Source organism: Corythoichthys intestinalis, chromosome 21, assembly GCF_030265065.1.
Source record: "Corythoichthys intestinalis isolate RoL2023-P3 chromosome 21, ASM3026506v1, whole genome shotgun sequence".
In the NCBI taxonomy this organism is placed as follows: domain Eukaryota; kingdom Metazoa; phylum Chordata; class Actinopteri; order Syngnathiformes; family Syngnathidae; genus Corythoichthys; species Corythoichthys intestinalis.
In genome coordinates, this window is record NC_080415.1 from 14,470,041 (window position 1) to 14,490,191 (window position 20,151).

The 20,151-nt window shown below is 38.7% G+C and overlaps 3 protein-coding genes across 4 annotated transcripts in view; 1 reads left to right on the plus strand and 2 right to left on the minus strand.

Annotated features, from left to right (window-relative positions):
• Positions 1 to 9,681, minus strand: part of mrpl43 (mitochondrial ribosomal protein L43) — a 25,764-nt gene extending 16,083 nt beyond the window's left edge. For both annotated transcript variants that reach the window (XM_057827042.1, XM_057827041.1), the window contains exons 1-3: positions 9,411 to 9,681; positions 9,240 to 9,346; positions 4,709 to 4,905 (exon numbers count right to left, since the gene is read on the minus strand). In XM_057827042.1, the coding sequence (XP_057683025.1) occupies positions 4,709 to 4,905; positions 9,240 to 9,346; positions 9,411 to 9,541 (435 nt within the window). In that variant the 5' untranslated portion in view covers positions 9,542 to 9,681. The remainder of the gene's footprint in view (positions 1 to 4,708; positions 4,906 to 9,239; positions 9,347 to 9,410) is intronic.
• A 347-nt stretch (positions 9,682 to 10,028) lies between these two features.
• Positions 10,029 to 15,479, plus strand: LOC130909133 (uncharacterized). The gene is made up of 7 exons (XM_057825241.1): positions 10,029 to 10,377; positions 11,015 to 11,088; positions 11,302 to 11,534; positions 13,257 to 13,325; positions 13,692 to 13,751; positions 13,823 to 13,953; positions 14,172 to 15,479. The coding sequence occupies exons 1-7, from the start codon at positions 10,211 to 10,213 to the stop codon at positions 14,305 to 14,307; spliced, it is 870 nt and encodes a 289-aa protein (XP_057681224.1). The 5' UTR covers positions 10,029 to 10,210; the 3' UTR covers positions 14,308 to 15,479.
• LOC130909132 (putative nuclease HARBI1) lies at positions 12,597 to 19,986 on the minus strand. Its single transcript, XM_057825240.1, has 4 exons — positions 19,530 to 19,986; positions 16,819 to 16,931; positions 15,027 to 15,138; positions 12,597 to 14,910 (listed from the first exon to the last, which is right to left on the minus strand). Exons 1-4 carry the CDS (start codon positions 19,960 to 19,962, stop codon positions 14,516 to 14,518), a joined length of 1,053 nt encoding a protein of 350 aa, XP_057681223.1. The 5' UTR covers positions 19,963 to 19,986; the 3' UTR covers positions 12,597 to 14,515.
• Between the last annotated feature and the right edge of the window lie 165 nt (positions 19,987 to 20,151).

The following is a 20,151-nucleotide window of genomic DNA, read 5'->3' on the forward strand; positions in this document are numbered from 1 at the left end:
ACATATTTCCTCCACACCCTTCTCACCTTTATAACCCCTGACCCAAGAAGAGGGCCCCTGGATATTTATAATATTTTTATTTTAAAATTGCCAAGTCCGCCACTTATATATATATATATATATATATATATAAATAACTGGAGGCGAGAGCAGAATTAAAGATGCCATTATCTGAACGAGATATTATCGCGTACTTACCTTGTTTCGATCCAAAAACTCATGTATCATCGAGTGTCAAGACACAGATGTGAATGGCCACAGCTGGATTTTTGGGGGATTTTATGGGTGAAAAATGGAAATATAACAAGGGTGGTGATGCAGAAATCGCAGACATCAAGGAGTGGACGAGATGTTCTTTTTCATATATTTATCGTTTTAAACTTTTTTTTTCCAATTTTTGTTTGGATCAATTATTTATCATCTAACATATTGGGGGAAAATGCGACAGTAACAAAAGATACAATTAATCGATAGTTATGAGGTAGATATCCGTGACTTTTTTACAGACGCCATTTTTTTCATTGTGATGTAATTTGTTTAAAAGTTTAAAATATGTGAGGGAATAATTTTTTTAAAGTCGCTTTTTTTAAAAAAAACAAAAACAAAATATGAGACCTTGATCAATGATTCTAAGCTAAAAACGACAGAAGTTTAAAATATGCGAGTAAATTTTTTTTTTTTTTTTTTTAACGAAATATTAGACATCAATTAATGATCCTAAGCTAAAAATGATAAACATTTTGATTAATAAATATTATTACTTACCTTCTTTTTATGGGCTGATTGAAACAAAAGCGGTTGCGCGACGTCTGTAAACGGTGGTTTTCAAGGTAAAAAGGACTAATTAAAAATAGTTCAGGGGCTTAATGCGCCATGAATCTGCAATGGCAGCATATAAACATATTGTTCTACCAAACACAACAATTCTTTTGGCTTAAAATACAGCAGTTTATTTTAAAGAGGTGTGCAAGAGCAGAAACTGCTTTTTCAGTCTTGTCTGTGATTTCCGCCATATATATATATATATATATATATACTCACACAATATTTATACATACTATATATACGATTATATATTTTTAAAATCAAAACTAAATTCTACTATACTTTTAATAAGATATGTCTATATTACATTATATTCCATTGCTAATATTTTATGTATCCAGTACAAACATGATTGTTATTATGTAATTGATAAAAATGTGAAAATTTTTAAAAGACCGTATTTTTCCCCATGCACTGTAATTCAAATAAAAATTATTACGACACAAAAACTTTACATCACATATTGCAAAACTGAAAAGTTGCCTAAGGCTTTTTCCTTCTGTAGGTGTAGTGATGCAACATGGGTCAAATACTTTTGTCCACTGAAAAGAAGCTGAGGGCCGCGCCCAATTATCAAAGCTGGGAACGGACCCACAAAGCCTAGTTTATTGTGAATGACAGCTCGCCACCTTGTCGCTTAGCAACAGGATCTTTATTTTCAGCCTTGCCAGATGTCCGACAGCGTGGCTCAAGCTGCAGTAAAGGCCCAATGACGTCATTGTAATTTAAAATAAATCATATTTAGAGACGCCATAGAGAAATTTGAAAAGTGTGGGAACGCCCACTGAACAATGCTTTAATGTCATGTTGTCATGTTGTTTATAATAAAGAAACTGTAACCAGAATAAATCCATTTGTATATGAAAATGTCTTGACAGTGCCAAGCAAAAGTCAACTAGATGGTATTGAATTGTATCTCATAATTTGTTAGTATTAATGTCGAACCTTGCAAAAAAATGTTTTTCATTTTGCTCGATTGTAATTTACACTTTGATATCTTACAGTAGTATGAAAATGTATCTGAACCTTTGGGAATTTCTCACATTTCTGCATAAAACTATCAAATGTGATCTGATCTGATCTTTGTCAAAATCACACAGATGAAAAAACTGTGCTTTAACGAAAACCACCCAAACATTTATAGGTTTTCATATTCTAATGAGAATAGTATGCGAACAATGACAGAAGGGGGAAAAATAAGTAAGTGAACCACCACATTTAATATTTTGTGGCCACCCCTTTGGCAACAATAACTTCAATCAGATGCTTCCTGTGGCTGCAGATCTGTCTGGCACATCAATCAGGACTAATCTAGGCCTACTCTTCTGTATAAACTGATGTAGTTCAATCAGATTCCTGGGACGTCTGGCATGAATTGCTGTCTTTAGGTCATGCCACTGCATCTCAATTGGGTTTGAGTCTGGACTTTGACTTGGCCACTCCAGAACATGTATTTTGTTCTTCTGAAACTATTCTGATGTTGATTTACTTCTATGTTTAGGATCATTGTCTTGTTGCAGCATCCATCCTCTTTTTAGCTTCTGTCTGACAGACGGCCTCAGGTTTTCCTGCAAAACATCCCGATAAACTTTTGAATTCATTCTTCCATTCATGATTGCAAGTTGTCCAGGCTCTGAGGTAGCAAAACAGCCCCAAATCATGATGCTCCCTCCACCATGCTTCACAGTGGGGATGAGGTGTTGATGTTGGTGAGCTTTTCCATTTTTCCTCCACACATGACGTTGTGTTACTCCCAAACCATTCAACTTTGGTTTCATCAGTCCACAAAATATTTTGACAAAACTTCTGTGTGTCCAAGTGCCTTTTTGCAAACATTAAACGAGCAACAATGTTTTTTTAGACAGCAGTGGCTTCCTCCGTGGAGTCCTTCCATGAACACCATTCTTGGCCATAGTTTTGCATATACAGTGGGGCAAATAAGTGTTTAGTTAACCACTAATTGTGCAAGTTCTCCCACTTGAAAATATCAGAGAGGCCTCTAATTGTCAACATGGGTAAGCCTCAACCATAAGAGCCAATGTGTGTGTGTGTGTGTGTGTGTGGGGGGGGGGGGGGGGGGGGGGGTTGGGGGGGGGGGGTAAAAAAAGAAAATCACATTGTTTGATTTTTAAAGAATTTATTTGCAAATCATGGTGGAAAATAAGTATTTGGTCAATACCAAAAGTTCATCTCAATACTTTGTTATGTACCCTTCGTTGGCAATAACGGAGGCCAAACGTTTTCTGTAACTCTTCACAAGCTTTTCACACACTGTTGCTGGTATTGTGGCCCATTTCTCCATGCAGATCTCCTCTAGAGCAGTGATGTTTTGGGGCTGTCGTTGGGCAACACGGACTTTCAACTCCCTCCACAGATTTTCTACGGGATTGAGATCTGGAGACTGGCTAGGCCACTCCAGGACCTTGAAATGCTTCTTCCGAAGCCATTCCTTTGTTGCCCTGGCTGTGTGTTTGGGATCATTGTCATGCTGAAAGACCCAGCCACGTCTCATCTTCAATGCCCCTGCTGATGGATGGAAGATTTTCCACTCAAAATCTCTTGATACATGGCCCCATTCATTCTTTCCTTTACCCAGATCAGTCGTCCTGGTCCCTTGGCAGAAAAAGAGCCCAAAGTATGATGTTTCCGCCCCCATGCTTCACAGTGGGTATGGTGTTCTTCGGATGCAATTCAGTATTCTTTCGCCTCCAAATACGAGAACCTGTGTTTCTACCAAAAAGTTGTATTTTGGTTTCATCTGACCACAACACATTCTCCCAGTCCTCTTCTGGATCATCCAAATGCTCTCTAGCGAACCGCAGACGGGCCTGGATGTGTACTTTCTTCAGCAGGGGGACACGTCTAGCAGTGCAGGATTCGAGTCCCTGGCGGCGCATTGTGTTACTGATAGTAGCCTCTGTTACTGTGGTCCCAGCTCTCTGTAGGCCATTCACAAGGTCCCCCCGTGTGGTTAGGGTTAGTTACTCCTTGGGAGAGAAGCAACAGTGCCAGACTCTCTCCATTTGTAGAAACCTTCTCTGACTGTCGATTGATGAACATTCAGACTTTAAGAGATGGTTTTGTATCCTTTCCCAGCTTTATACAAATCAACAATCATTGATCGCAGGTCTTCAGGCAACTCTTTTGACAGAGCCGTGATGCACATCAGACAATTGTTCTCATCAAGACAATTCTTACCTAGTGTGTTTTATTGGGGACAGAGCAGCTTTAAACCACTCATCAGTAATTGGGCACACACCAGACTTGGTTGGTAAAAAATTGGTTTCAATTGCCTAACCCTAACCCTTAGGCAGAGGGCTCACTTAACCCCCCCCGTCATTGTTTACATGCTATCCTCATTAGAATATGAAAACCTATGTTTGGGTGGTTTTAGTTAAAGCAGAAACTGTTTTTACATCTGTGTGATTTTTGACAAAGATCAGATCACATTTGATGGTGATTTTATGCAGAAAGAGAAATTCCAAAAGGTTCTGATACTTTTTCATAACACTGTATCTGAATGCAGCCAAATTTATAAACACTAAACAAATGGGTGATGCTAAACTGAAAAGAAAAATCTATTTTTTATCAAAGCGGCAAAGTTTGATGAGTTATAAAAGATGACATTTTCTGCAAACAAATACCACAAAACAAAAAAAGCTTCTAAATGCCAGTAAAATATTTTCAGAGTGGCATCAGTGATGAGAGCAGCTGACAAGCTGTTCAAACACTCCTCACATTGAGTTTGCACAACAAATATTTAGATCACAAACAAACATGTGACACAGAAGGGCATCAAAGCAATTGCAGGGAGATAATAATGTACACCAAAAACTTTATTTATTAGACGCAGTTCCGAAAACAAAACTAAAAAATATCACACCTTGTTGTCATTCCGGGGGGTGAGGGGGCGGTTGGTGAAGGGATGCCATAGGCCCTGGATGCTGGGGCTGTCTGTGTGGAAGGGCTTGCGAATGCGGATGATGTCTTGGCCCGACTGATTGGTCATCTTGGTGAGAAGCTCCAAGATCTGCGAGGACGTTTTACTTGCTACAATCTCTTCCCTCACGTTGCCGTTTACTGTGGGGAGGGATAACAGCAGTTTAACACCAGTCAGTCAAAAAAGAATAATTGCTCACAATTAATTGCCTGCGTAATCCCTCATTATGTCACTAAATCATTCTGAAGGTAATCACATGTACGTGCTCATTAACTTATACTGGTTCAACAAATTGTTTTTCATTTTATACACCAAAATGTCGTTTCAACTTTGGACAATTTCATTCATTGTTTCACATTTCAACTTATGTACTCGTCTTCATTTGGCGTTCAGTTTTGTTTTAGTTTTAACTTTTAGCACAAGGAATAAAAACAACCACACAACTTCATGATTACTGTAGAAACATATACAAGTGCGACCTCTTTAGGATGCTTGTGTAATAACGTCTGTTTATTGCAGTGAAGCCACTCAACTGGTCTATTAAACCAGGGGCCGGCAACCCAAAATGTTGAAAGTGCCAAATTGCAGCCCAAAAAAAAATGTCTGGAGCCGCAAAAAATTGAAAGCCTTATAATGAAGGCAACACAAGCTGTATGTATCTACAGTATATATGCTGTATTAGCCTTCTATCAAAATGACTAAATTGGCTACAAATACAGCCTTCATGATTACCGTATTTTCTGCACTATATGGCACACCTGAAAACCTTCAGTTTTCTCAAAAGCCGACAGTGCGCCTAATGTGCCTTATACATGGATCAATATTAGCTGATCACGCATGACATTCCGTTTAGCTCAGCTCCATCTTAAGGATCTTGTGGAACGCCAACCACTACTACTACAACTACTTCTACAGCGCCTTATAATGTGGTTTTAAAATAGGCCTTTCATTGAAGGTGTGCCTTATACGCCGATGTATAGTGCGGAAAACACGATGAATGTTTATTTTCTCTGCAGTGAATCCTATAGAGAATGACGCAGCAGGTGACCCCTGTGCTGTATGATGGCGCCTCAAGTTTAACTTCATTACGATATTAATGAATTAGAAGAATGTTTTCTTCATATTTTTCCTCCTACAGAAACCATATTAAAACTAAAAATATATTTCCCTCCCCAATATTTTTCCATTTTCAAACATTTTTGAAAAAGCCACAGGGAGCCACTAGGGCAACGCTCTTGAACTGCGGGTTGCTGACCCGACCTAAACGTATATGGCACTCATTTAAGTCATTGTGTGTCATTGACGATATCCATTTTAACTAGGAGACCTGGCAGCGATAGCGCCGTCAGTGCACTGAAAGTTGAGTAAAGCATGTCTTCCCAGTTTAAATTAAAAAAAAAATTTAAAAAAAAAGAAGAAGCTAAGAACAGTTAAGAAAAAAAACTGCTGTGTTATCAGGGGGTCATAACCAGAGCACATTCTTGTTTTATTCAGTTAAATTGCTTTGATTTTGTTTACATGAACATTTATTCGGTTATTCAAAGTGAATTGGATGTCTAACGCCACCAATGGCAGCTAATGAGTTAATGGGGAAGTTCAGATTTTTTTTACATTAGGCTTAATTTTGAGCTCGCGTGGGTTGAATTAGTCAGTGGAGTTGGTTTAAACTAATTCTGTGCAGTTTGTTAGGGATATATACTTGTTATTTTGTTAGTTACGCTAGCGCGAGTCAGTGGTGCTTGCACGCATGAGTATCACCGATGACCCATTCAATCAATAGTCTTGGCTATGTTTTCAGGCTAAAGTTATTAAAACTTACCATAGCATGTCAACAATTGCAATATGAACAGCAACATTTGTAATCTAGCAGCTCTGCAGGGAACAGGCTGTCGAGGCAAGCAAGGCTTAGTGATATCACATCGTTTCTTTCACCGCTAATTTTTGGGTGGGGACTAAACGAACTCCCCATTTCCCAAATCAATCAACCTGACGCACTATACTGTTTACTCTTTAACCACGACATGGCTTTGTTTGTACAGTTAGATCTGTTAATATCGTTTTTTATTGGCATGCTAGTAAGCACTATTGAGTCACGCTAGCTTAGCCACTCCGGAGCCCTACAACTAACAAATAACCAATAAACTACATTTGATGAAACCAACTCGACCAACTAAGGCTAGGTACATTCTGGTGCTGCAACGATTAATCAATTAACCCGAGTAGTTCGATTAGAAAAAGATTCAGATTAAAGTTTGCCGCTTCGAGTATTCGTTTAATTAAAGTGGTGAGTTAATGGTTTGTTTTGAACGTGTTTGCATTTAGTTTTATTGATTTGGGTGGATACACTGCCCTCTAGTGGCAACAGTGCATATGACATAAATCATTTAACATGGCTGAATCCAGCTGCTCCCTGTTAAGTTTTTGTTTGAGCTAATGTTTTTTTTTAATGCATTCATAATTTAGTTTATAGGTATATTTAGCCATGCCGCTCTCGCTCTTTGCTGACAAAATGGTAGATTTGACAGTTCAGACCGCCACCACATTCTGGAAAAGTGTGGAAATTTTTTTTAAATGTTTCATTATTTAAAGATAGACAAGTCAAGATTTTGCCGATTTAGGAGTATTTTAGATAAAAACTTAATTAGGTATCCTCGGAAGGTTCGCTACAACAGAGCCTTCCTGAGGAGTCTACCGCTTTGAGATGGCGGCTGTTTACTAACGCCGGCGAGTCTGTCATATCACGTCTAGTTCTCTATACATGTGCTAACGCCGCCGAGTCTGTCATTTTGCATCTAGTTCTATATACATGTGATATCTACCGTAGAATTATGTGGGCGTAGTTTGTAGCAACGTGGGCGAAGTTTGTAGCAACTGGCGTTGTTTGTAGCGGCTGTCAGTCGTTTTTTATCTAGCGGCATGAGTTAAGGAATGTGGATGTTTACGCTCGGTCCATTCCTCATTGCGTCCTAAAGACCGCGTTGACTGTGTTTTAGTTTTGCTTTACTTAGCATATTTAAATAATTAGAATATGGATGTTTGTGACTCGTTCTCAAATGTTCAGCGGCCGAATCGTGAATAATCTAAAGAATCGGAAGTTAAACACACCTTTAAAAGTGACTAGAGGTGTGCAAAATTTCCGATTCTTAGATTATTCGCGATTCGGCCGTGGAAGATTCGAGAACGATTCACAAACATCCAAATTCCGATTACTGAAATATGCCAAGTAAAGCGGAAGTACAACACACTCAGCGCGCCGCGCGGTCAATGAGGAACGGAGCGAGAGTAGCTAAACATCATGCTTCTCATTACCCGGCCCCTCGATAATGCCAATGCTCAACTCATGGCTCTCGCTCAACTCATGCCACGAGATAAAAAAACACAACAACATACCTGACTGCTGCCGAAAAGCTGCTACTAAGTACATCCACATAATGTTACGGTAGATATCATTTATATGGGACTAGATGCAATATAGATTCGGTAGCGTTAGCAGCACACCTACAAAAAGCTAGATGCGGGCGTTAGTAAATGGCTGCCATCTTAAATCGGTACACTGTTTGGTGTAAGTTACTACACTCATCAGCAATTCCGAAACTACAAATCGCTACGAACAGTTTTGCTGCGGATGGGTGCGGGACTTGCACATTATGACCGTAGCAAACGGCAACACCATCGTTCTTGCAAAGGTAGGCAATGTGTGTTTACATTTTCATTGTCATGAACATCTGAATTTGCGCTGTGCTGAGCTGTGATAGTTAAGTGACAAATCAATGCTGTGTTTTAGAAAACAGATTTGTTGCAGACAATGTAGCCTGTGTACAAATTCTTTGCCACTATCTCACGGCAACATGTTACAGCTTTTTCATTTAGAAACGACAGGAATTATGTCTTATGAAGACAATGCACATGTATGCATGCTAGTTGTTTAGCTGTAGCTATAGCTAACAACAGGCCGACTTAGGGCATAAAGTTACAGAAATTTGCGTAGACAAACGACATTAACTTACCAGAGTGGAAGTGCATTGAGCAAACTCTGTGTGTAACTGAAGACTCAAACGTTATGCGCTTCCTTCTGATCGAAGCCACCCATGCCATTTTTCGATGTTTGGTAAGTTCAGATATGAACTTTCCCTTGTCTTTTCTCCACGTAGGGATCCAGAAGAAACTCAATGGGGTTCCATCGAGCTGTACATTCTCCTTTCTATTCAATCGGTTGTTGCAATTCTTTACCGAACAATAATTTCCAATCATTTTTAAAGAGCGACCTGAGTCCAAATGCCTCTCTGTTTATGTTTCCCGGAGTTCTGACACCGAACTTCCTGCTTCCAACATGGCGATAGGGGCGAAAACCTCGCGAGTGCCACGTCATACGCTCTAGCCTAATTGTCAAATAGTCGTTATCATGAGCCACGTATCGTAAATCGTTCTAAACCCTAATCATATGTAAATGTAAAACCCTAGCAAGGTTACTCACAGTACTCCGCCACTATCTTGGGTTTATAACACGTCTGTGGGGACACATACACGACGGTACCAGGGTTCTTTTTGGCGTAATCCACCACTCCGTCTTCAATAAAATCCCTGTTTAAAACATAATGTTGTTATGTCGGGTGTTCGAAACAAAATATAAAATATTGTTATTTACCTGACACCCAGCGAGCTTTTGCGCGTTTTGGAAAAGATGATAGAGAGCCGCTTGAGTTGGCACACGTAACGACCCACGCCGTTTTGGAGGACGCTTTTCAGAAAACGACTTGGCGTCCCTCTGGATGTCATTGTTATTTATTTCTATGGCTGTCGAGTAAGCCAAAAAATGCAAATGATTGATCACAGAAACCTCATCAATGAAAATCTTGCACCGCTATGCGGTAACATTAGCAGAGGACGCTGTTAGCTTGTCACACACGGTACGTCGATCAAGTGTCACCGGGTGAAACAAGTACGAGGAACAGTTTAAAAGTAGGTTTCATTGTCTTGAATGTGCATAGTTCTTCATTTTATCAAGTTATAAAATTATTTCGCTTGCTGAGTATTTTTTCTTTTATTTTTTAGAATACTCGGGCTAAGCCATTCTGAGTGAAATTTAAAATAGCATGGTTCCCATTTGGTGTATGTTTCATACCGACTTGTTTTGGTCGCCGCACAGTCCGCTCATCGTTTTTCGTGAAAAACAAACACTCATTTACATTTTTAAACTACCTAACTCATCATAAAACACTGATAAAACTCTTTATAAACAGATTGTTTTAATTGTAACATTTTAATATGTTAACCTGAATCGCAGAAAACTAAAATGTATGATTTTATATGGTCCGTTCCTTGTTGGTACATGTTTCGCACCGACCTGTTTCAGGTCACACATTGCCTCAGTCCACAAAGGAGGTTCAACAAACCCTGAGTAAACCCTAAAGCTTGAGTATCCGTGCCTTGATATCTCGCCGTACGATGGCAATCCATAAAAAACGGTCCAGTTACTTTTCCCCGTTGGAATTGCAGGTGCTGTTGGAGGCGTACAAAGAGCGTGAAAACATAATTCGTATGAAAAGTAACACCGCTGTGGCAGCAAAAGCGAGAAAAGTCGCATGGCAAGAGATTGCTGCAAAAGTGAATGGGTACGTTTTTTTAAATTAAAATTTACGTTCTTAGTTTGAAATATGACTTTGTTAAATTTGAAAGCTATCATTGTGTTGAATGAATAGCAATATGATACACAGACCTGTATCCTAATTGTAGCATGCCACCTAGCGGACGTTAAATTTGGTTATGAACAATAATTTATAAATGAGGACAGTAGTAGAAGAAAAGAAACATAACTTTAAACCCCACCTTGATTTGTGTTATTAGGGTAAAAAAAGTGACATATAGAATTTAATCAAGAAAAAAAAAATGAGTACAGTAGGAGTACAAAAAACACTAAAAAGATAACTTTCAACCCCACTTTGAATTTTACCATGAGGTAAAAAAAAAAAAAATGACATTGAATTTAAATTTTAAAAAAAAACTGAACAAACTTTAAAACTTCGGGGAAGCATTTCAACTTCACAAGAAATGTAAGTTTTGCCTCAAAACTTGATCATTTATGATAGCACAAGGTTGCAAATACTTAGAATAAAACGATACTGGCAAAAAATTGAAAATTTAACTTATGCTTGGTTAAGATCTTTAAATAGCACAACTTTTTGGAAGATTAGTTTTTACAGCGTAGTTAAAAAGGTGGCATGTTGAATAACATCTGATTTTCATTTACAGTCAGTGCAATCAATTGACAGAAAAGCGGACATGGCAGCAGTTGAAAATGAAGTATAAAAACCTTGTTCAGGCAGGTAATGAATTATTTCCTCAATCATGACACATCCTTAACTTGAATTTATTCAAAATAATTGAACGGGTAAATATGCATTCAAAAATAACATGTTTTTTTTTTCCTTCAACACTATTTTCTGTATTTTACAATTTTATCTAATGGCCAACTTTTGATTTTTTTTCTTTTTTTTTATAAATACCGGATGTTTTAATAACATTTTTGCTCTCCTCAGCAAACAGAAAAAAGGTAGAGGTTCTTAAAAGAAGTGGCGGGGCTTCACCACCACCTCCATCTCAGATAGAGAGCGAGGAGATGGTATTGAGCCCTGTTCAAGGCATGACAGTAGCTGAGGCCATTCCCGGAGGAAGCTCATCTGAGTCAGTGACTCCAGGCACCTATATACTTACATACGAACTCGCCTCAAAAGTTGCAAATCAGGACCCTCCAGCCACCGCAACTGTCATTGTAAGTCTTCAAATCTTGTGTCAAGTCCATAGGGCTGTTCATATTTGCCTAACAATTTTCAAATGTATAGATTCAATTTTCAAATGCATTTTGCTAAAATGTTATTGTATTACAACCCCTAGCAAAAAGTATGGAATCACCAGTCTCGGACGAGCACTAACTCAGACATTTTATCATGTAGAACAAACTTGGATAAAAAGCTTGAAAAAATAATGAATTAGTTCAAAAGTGCAACTCTTTAGCATTCAGAAACAATAAAAGAAATGAATAAAAAACATTGTGGTGGTCAGTAAATGTTACGTTTATAGAGCAAGTGCAGGGAAATATATATGGAATCACTCCATTCTGAGGGAAAAAAATATGGAATCATGAGAAACAAAGAAAGAAATAACAATCAAAACACATCTCTAGTATTTAGTAGCACCACCTTTGGCTTTTATGACAGCTTGCAGTCTCTGAGGCATGGACTTGATGAGTGTTCTTCATCAATTTGGTGCCAACTCTCTTTGATTGCAGTTGCCAGATAATCCTTGCAGGTCGAAGCCTTGCTGTGGGCCATTTTTAAATTTATTTATTTATTTCCACCAAAGGTTTTCAATAGGGTTGAGATATGAGCTATTTGCAGGCCATGACATTGACTGGAGGAGTTTTTCTCCAAGGAATGCTTTAACAGTTTTAGCTCTGTAGCATGATGCTTTGTCATCTTGGAAAATGACATTTTCAATTGAAGTCATTGCAGTCATCTTTGTAAATCTCACTGGAACAACACCAAACAAAAGTTCCAGCATCAAAACCTTGTCCAATGCAGATTCTCGACTCTTGACAAGGTGATGATTCCTCAGAATGGAATGATTCCATATATATTTCCCTGCACTTTATAAGAGTAAAGCCATCTATAAAAGTAAGATTACCACCACAATAATGTTTTTTATTCATTTAGTGTTTCTGAATGCTAAAGGGTTGCACTTTTGAACCAATTCATTATTTTTTCAAGCTTTTTATCGGAGTTTGTTCTACGTGATAAAAAGTCTGAGTGAGTGCTCGTCCGAGACTGGTGATTCCATACTTTTTGCTAGGGTTTGTGAACAAAAAAATAAATAACATGGCATGCTTTTAGTTTCTGTAATCTAGGAGCAGCAATCTTGACAGGAAAACGAAACAGAGGGACAGACACACACACATTTTATACTTTTAAGTACATCATTAGATAATACACTTACTCATGGCATTATCCAATTTGTGTCCAAAGTTGGTTAGGCAAAATTAGCAGAATCGGCAGTAGCCATGGCTGCTGTTGTTGTTCTTGTTAAGACGGCGCTCTCTCATGAGAGGAAGCAAAATGTAGAGGAAACTAGGTGGCTTAGATGAACCAAAATGGTGTGGTTAGATAAGCAGATTTGAAGGTTTTTAACATCGTTTTAACCAAAAAAGTCTGTTTCAGTTCAATTCCCTACAAGTACATATAATGACACTGGGCGGTGATGAGTAGATAGCCATTCTGACTCACAGTTCTAAGATCAAGGATTTAATCTCCGGCTGCGGCCCACCTGTGTGAACTTTGCATGTTCTCCCCATTCCTGTGTGGGTTTTCTCTGGTTTTGCAAAACATGCATGGTGGGCTGGATTGGCTGGCAACCACCCCACTTAATGCTCATTGTTAGCTGGAATACGCTCCTATTCTATAAAGGATGAATGTTGACAGTATCCTCTTTTGTATCACAGAAAGATGAAAACGTAGCGTTTTCTGCCACGGATAGCGAACCAGAAAGGCCAACAGAAGTACAGTTCCAGGTACAAACAATATTGTTACATTCAGCTTGGTAACTTTAACGTGTAATACACTTGTTGACAGCAATAAAAAAATTTAAATCGAAGGGCTAGCAGCGGTCATTTGCTCGGTGGATTGGACGTCTATTGGCGCCAGTAGCACTTAAACATAATCGTTCACTGCTAACCGTTCCAGTTCAAATGGATTAGATCGCCATCAATAGCAAACCAATAAATTTATTGAATTATGAGTTACTTTACGCTATATTTACTTTATGCGTGGTTGAGAATAATAATGATGATAAAATTGTTAATTAGTTTTTTGATAGTTGATTAAGTGGCAGCAATAGTTGATGAAAACAACTTACACATCATTGTTCTTTCTAACAGAGAGTGACTGGCGGAGAACAGGTAGAGGGTCCTTCGGACTCCACAGTGCAGCTTGACACAGTGAGATTTTTTTTTTTGTAAATTGTTGCTGTGATTTTGTAGAATTAAAATATCATTCTTGTGTTTTTTAGTCAGCGGTTACAGATTTATACAGAGTCCACCTCCTGAGAAAGATTGCTAAAACAGACAAAGAAATGGTGTTCTTGGATCGACAGATTAGAAAAGCGGACCTGGAAATTCAATTACTAGAGCGGCAGCTGAGGTTGGTGTATTGGCAGTATTATATGATGGTCTGTAGCACAAATTGCACTTCATGTTGGCCACCTAACCACACCCTGGCTTCTTAAAGGCACATGAATATATGGGCATTCCAATATGTACAACTTTTTTGAAAACCTAGAAATGATATGTAGTACTATGTACACACTGTAAGTATTTGGGACATTTTTTACTCAATACTTCGCCTATTCTTCTTTGCAGCACCTCTGAAGTTACATCAAGTTTGACGGGAAACGTCAGTGCACAGCCGGTTTCAAATCCAACCAAAGATGTTCTATTGAATAAATGTCTGGGTTCTGACTCCACTCCCCAAGCAAACCCATCAGGGCTATCCTAAAGCCAACCCATTTGACATCTTGTGTGCTTAGGGTTGCATTCCTGGAGAAAGATGAACTGTCATCCCAGTTTCAATTTGAGAGCGCCCTAGAGCAGGTTTCTGATCAGTTTCATACTTCCTGCTGCTGACAAATATCTCCAGAGTGATGCTACACCACCATGCTTCACGTTAAGCATCATTTTAAACAGTTAGGGAGTTGAATCTGTTTTTATTTGACTGTCTGTTCATCAGAAAAGCAATTCCTGCAAATGCGATCCCTGGCAGCCATTCCATCTTTAAGATCTTCAAAGTAGAATGGATACTCCTCCTCTGTGTCAATCATTTGTAGAACAGGGTATTCCTCTCCTCTATTAGTAGCAATGTTATGGAGAACAACACATGCCACAATGATGTCACACGCCCGTTCTGGAGTCACCCTGAGTTTTTGCAGGCACTGGAACCGGGATTTGAGCATGTTTATGGTCATACCGATCCGGGCTCTTGTTCTGCTGTGGGCTTCGTTAAAACGTTGCTGGGGACCAGGCTCGGGGTCAGGGTAAGGGGTGATCAACGTGGGCTGGCATTGATAGCCGACGTCACCCAGGAGGTAGCCATCAAAATGTCCTGTAAATACAATGGACATATTTAGGTGTTAACTGAGTCACTGCCAGGTCTTATGTAAAATTTCAGGGAGTATGTGTTGTGTTAGTATTATTCATAAGAAGCATTTGGTTATTTACCATGTGCAAATTTGTTGTACACACTACACTCTTCGTAGATATGAGAGTCATCAACTGAGCCGGGCCACCTGGCTTCCAGGTTGGTGATTTTGTAGGATGCGTCACATATGATCTTAACAAGTTGACATTACAAATAATGACATATCAGTAGCAGTACATTGGGTTGAGGTGATATGTATATGAAAATAATGATACAAATATTTGTACTCTGTATGAAATTTGGTCCTGTTAACTTGATTAGCTATTTTGTTTTAACTCATCGGCTGCCATTGACGGCATTAAACGTCCAATCCATTGGAACTAGGACGGTTGGCAGCCAACCCTCCCAGTTCAAATGGTTTGGACATCTACTAGTGATAAATTAACAAATTCACAGCAGAAGGATGACTGGACGCTACATGACTGGATACGGCGGAAAACACAGATAAGGCTGAAAAAGCAGTTTCTGCTCTTGCACCCCTCTTTAAAATAAACTGCTGTATTTTAAGCCAAAAGAACTTTTGTGTTTGATAGAACAATATGTCCATAAACTGCCATAGCAGATTCATAGCACCATAAGCCCCTGAACTATTTTTAATTTGTCCGTTTTACCCTGGGAACCAGGGTACAACGCAGGATACAGACATCGCGCAACCGCTTTTGTTTCAACCTACCCATAAAAAGAAGGTAAGTAATCGTATTTATTATTCGAAATGTCTGTTATTTTTAGCTTAGAATCACTAATCAATGTCTAATATTTAGTTTAAAAAAAAACAGCTTTAAAAAGTTATTTACTCGCATATTTTAAACTTTTAAACAAATTACGTCACAATGAAAAAATTGGCGTCTGTAAAAAAGACACGGATCTCTAGCTCATAACTATCACTTAATTGTATTTTTTTCGTTACGGTGGCATTTTCCCCAATATTTTAGATGATAAATAATCGATCCAAACAAAGAAAAATTGAAGGAAAAAAAAAACGTTTAAAAGGGTAAGTATATGAAAATCTCGATTACTTCTTGATGTCTGCGATTTTTGCATCGCGACTCTTGTTATGTTACCATGTTTCAGCCATAAAATCCCCAATAAAACCAGCTGTGGCCAATCACAGCTGTGTCTTGACACTCGGTGATACATTCTACATGCAGTTTTTGGATCGAAACAACGTAAGTACGCAATAATATCTCGTTAAAATCATGGCGTCTTTAATTATGCTCTTGCGTGCTCTCACCTCCAGTTAGGGTTTTGCCGTTTAAATTATTATTTTTTAAATGCCCTCCTGTTCAAAATTTTTCTTCCCTCAGAAAATTGAGATTTTAAGCTTTCCAATGATGTATCACACATGCATATAGGGCAATTTTGAAATTTGGCCAAATTGGGGGTCTCAGAGCGGAACTTCAAGTCACCTGAGTGTTTTCCGCTATATCTATGATTGTTACTGGAACTGAAAAAGTTACCTGTTGCATTTCATTCTAACTACACAGCCATCATTACTCTACCTATAAATATGCATCACTTGCAAAGATAGATGAACAAATATACGTTATTTGTCATGAATTAATATTTTAAACTAGTTTAGTGAAATTGGTTTGAAATACAGTGATTGTGAATCACAAATGTAAGCCGACTAGACGCTTAGTGCATTCAATGTAGTAAAAAAGTTCAAATCAAATACAAATCTGGAGAATAAAGTATTTAAAAATCATTCTGAAAAACATGCTCAATGCCTTTTTCCCCCCAATCATCTATTTTCTGCCAAACTGTTGCTTGTTCGTGAGTTAGATTAGATTTGTTAGATGGTAGTTAAATTACCTGGACATTGATGCTGTGAAAAGACTTTTGGTTGAGATAGTCCCGTTCATTTTGTGCTGGAGGAGTGATGGGTATGTGTGTTGCATCCACACATCCAATCACATTTGGAAAACCTGTAAAGATGACATTAAATTAGACTTTATCCAGTTTATAATATTTTTATTGGAGCTGGGCAATAGTTACTAATTTTAATTGCAATTAATCACCTCTGACTGATTCGTTAATCACATTCTGTAGAATAATAAATTCAAAAGTAGCAATCCGAATGTTTTAAATATTTTGCCATATAATCAATGGAATAAAAATCTAAACTCATTTACTGCCATTGACAGCGATAGACGTCCAATCCATTTGAAGTGGGAGTTCCGCAGTTACAATACACTGCTGGACAAAAGTATTGGCACCCCTGCAATTCTGTCAGATAATGCTCAATTTGTCCCAGAAAATGATTGCAATTACTACCAAAGCTTTTGTAATATCTTCATTTATTTTGCTTGCAATGAAAAAACACAAAAGACAATGGGGAAAAAATTAAATTATTATCATTTTACACAAAACAATGGGCCGGACAAAAATATTGGCACCCTTTGAAAAATCATGTGATGCTTCCCCTAATTGGTGTAATTATCAGTACCTGTTACTTACCTGTGGCAAAAAAACAGATGGGGGCAATAACTAAATCACACTTGCAGCCAGTTAAAATGGATTAAAGTTCACTCAACCTGTGTCCTTGTGTGTACCACATTGAGCCCGGAGAAAAGAAAGAACTGTCTGAGGAATTGAGAAGTAAAATTGTGAGGAAGCATGGGCAATCTCGAGGCTACAAGTCCATCTCCAAAGACCTGAATGTTCCTGTGTCTACCGTGCGCAGTGTCATCAATAAGTGTAAAGCCTACGGCACTGTGGCTAACCTCCCTAGATGTGGACAGAACAGAAAAATTGATGAAAGATTGTGCGGATGGTGGATAAGGAACCTCAACTAACATCCCAACAAGTTCAAGCTGTCCTGCAGTCCGAGGGTACAACAGTGTCAACTTGTACTATCCGTCGGCGTCTGAATGAAAAGAGAATCTATGGTAGGAAACATAAAAAACCCAGGCTGGAGTTTGCCAAAACTTACCTGAGAAAGCCAAAAACGTTTTGGAAGAATGTTCTCTGGTCACTTGAGACAATAGTAGAGCTTTTTGGGAAAAGGTGTCAACATAGAGTTTACAGGGGGGGGGGGGGGGGGGGGAAACAAGGCCTTCAAAGAAAAGAACACAGTCCCCATAGTCAAACATGGCAGAGGTTCCCTGATTTTTTGGGGTTGCATTGCTACCTCGGGCACTGGACTGCTTGACTGTGTGCATGGCATTATGAAGTCTGAAGACTACCAACAAATTTTGCAGCATATATAGGGGCCAGTGTTAGAAAGCTGGGTCTCCCTCAGAGGTCACGGGTCTTTCCGCAGGACAATGACCCAAAACACACTTCAAAAAGCATTAGAAAATGGTTTAACAGAAAGCACTGGAGACTTCTAAAGTGGCCAGCAATGAGTCCAGACCTGAATCCCATAGAACACCTGTGGAGCGATCTGAAAATGGCAGTTTGGAGAAGGCACCCTTCAAATCTCAGAGACTTGGAGCAGTTGGCCAAAGAAATATGGTCTAAAATTCCAGCAGAGCATTGTAAGAAACTCATTGATGGAAGCAGTTGTTCACAGTTATTTTGTCTAAAGGTTGTGCTACCAAGTATTAGGCTGAGGGTGCAATACTTTTGTGCGGGCCATTTTCTGAGTTTTGTGTAAAATGATGATTTAAAAAAAAAAAAAAAAAAAGTCATTCTCTTTTGTGTAAATGAAGATATTATTACCGAAGCATTTGTAATTGCAATCATTTTCAGTGAGAAATTGAGCATTATCTGACAGAATTGCAGAGGTGTCAATACTTTTTACCAGCAGTTTTGTTATTTGACGCGAGACGCGGCCCCCCTGCGTCAATACTATTAGGTTGGATCGGGCAGGCCGGAAGTCACTCGTGTAAAAATACGGTGGATCCAGTCGATTTTCAAAATAATATGCAATCGTAACTTACTATATAAATAAAATAAATTGAAATGAGCTAAAACACCGGTAATTAATACGAATAATACACAAATCCTGCTAGGCATTTAATTTGTAAAATACATGTTAAAATCTTTGTCATTGGGATTGCTTTTTGCTTCAGCACATGACTTCTTTTTTTGTTATTTCTTTCAAAAAGAAAGCTGGCCAATACGCGGGGTCTGAAAGGCAAAGTGTTGTTTTATTACCTTTAAATACCCGCTATTCTCGCGCGATCTTGCAATCCTCGCGTGAACCGATCGAGCCCCTCCACAGACGCCTGCTCGTGAAACGCGTCCTATGGAAATTGACGCCGAGCGTCACTGGTCGCGACGGGATCGTTGACGTTTCTAGTGTGCTACAGGGCGTAAATTAGACGACTTTCGCCGTCAATGGAAGACAGCGTTAATGCACAGTAAAATAATTCACGTTGGGATTAATTGCAATTAATCCCATTCTGTATAGTAATGAATTAAAAAAGTAGTATTCAGCATCCTTGTATTTTAAATGTACAGTGTTATTCAACTATATGTATGCTGTATACTAACTCACAATGCATAAATGCGCAGTTAATATGCGAGTTAATTCGCCCAGCCTTAAATTTTAAATAAAAAAGAATCCGATTCATCACCTGCAATCCTCTGGAATTCTTCTTTGATCACTTCCACAGGTTTGTGCCCAGGGAAGACCACCATAACAGGTAACACACGTTTGAGGGCGAGGGTAACTTTTCTGACCGCCCGACACACTGTCGATTTTCCGATATTTTCTGCACCACCGATATTGTACAGAAAACTCCCGTGGGCGAAAAAACGTAGTCCGATGCACAAAATTTGCATCGACGTTAGCGCACCGCCGCGGTGCGTGAGATTGGAGATGTACGGGCGCAAAAGACTATGGAGATATAGAATCGAGTTGGATGAAAAGTGATATCGTTCGATGAGAATTTCCTCTGGGAATGCCAGCAAATCTAATTGTGGTTGGACAAGTCTCTCTCCGCGTAAGGCATTTCGAATTATTTGTGCCCCAATATCGATGGGATCGGAGAGAAATGGACAAGCCATCTTCGTTGATGTTGTTGTTTCTGTCATCACTGGTCCGTCATTTATATAAATCCGGGTGAAACAAATACCAATGTTTTTCACACTTCTATATTTAGTATCTATATTTATCTATATATGTACAGTCAGGTCAATACTTTAAAATATTAACGCCTTCTAAACTGCATAAATTAAATTATTTGAACTTGTTTT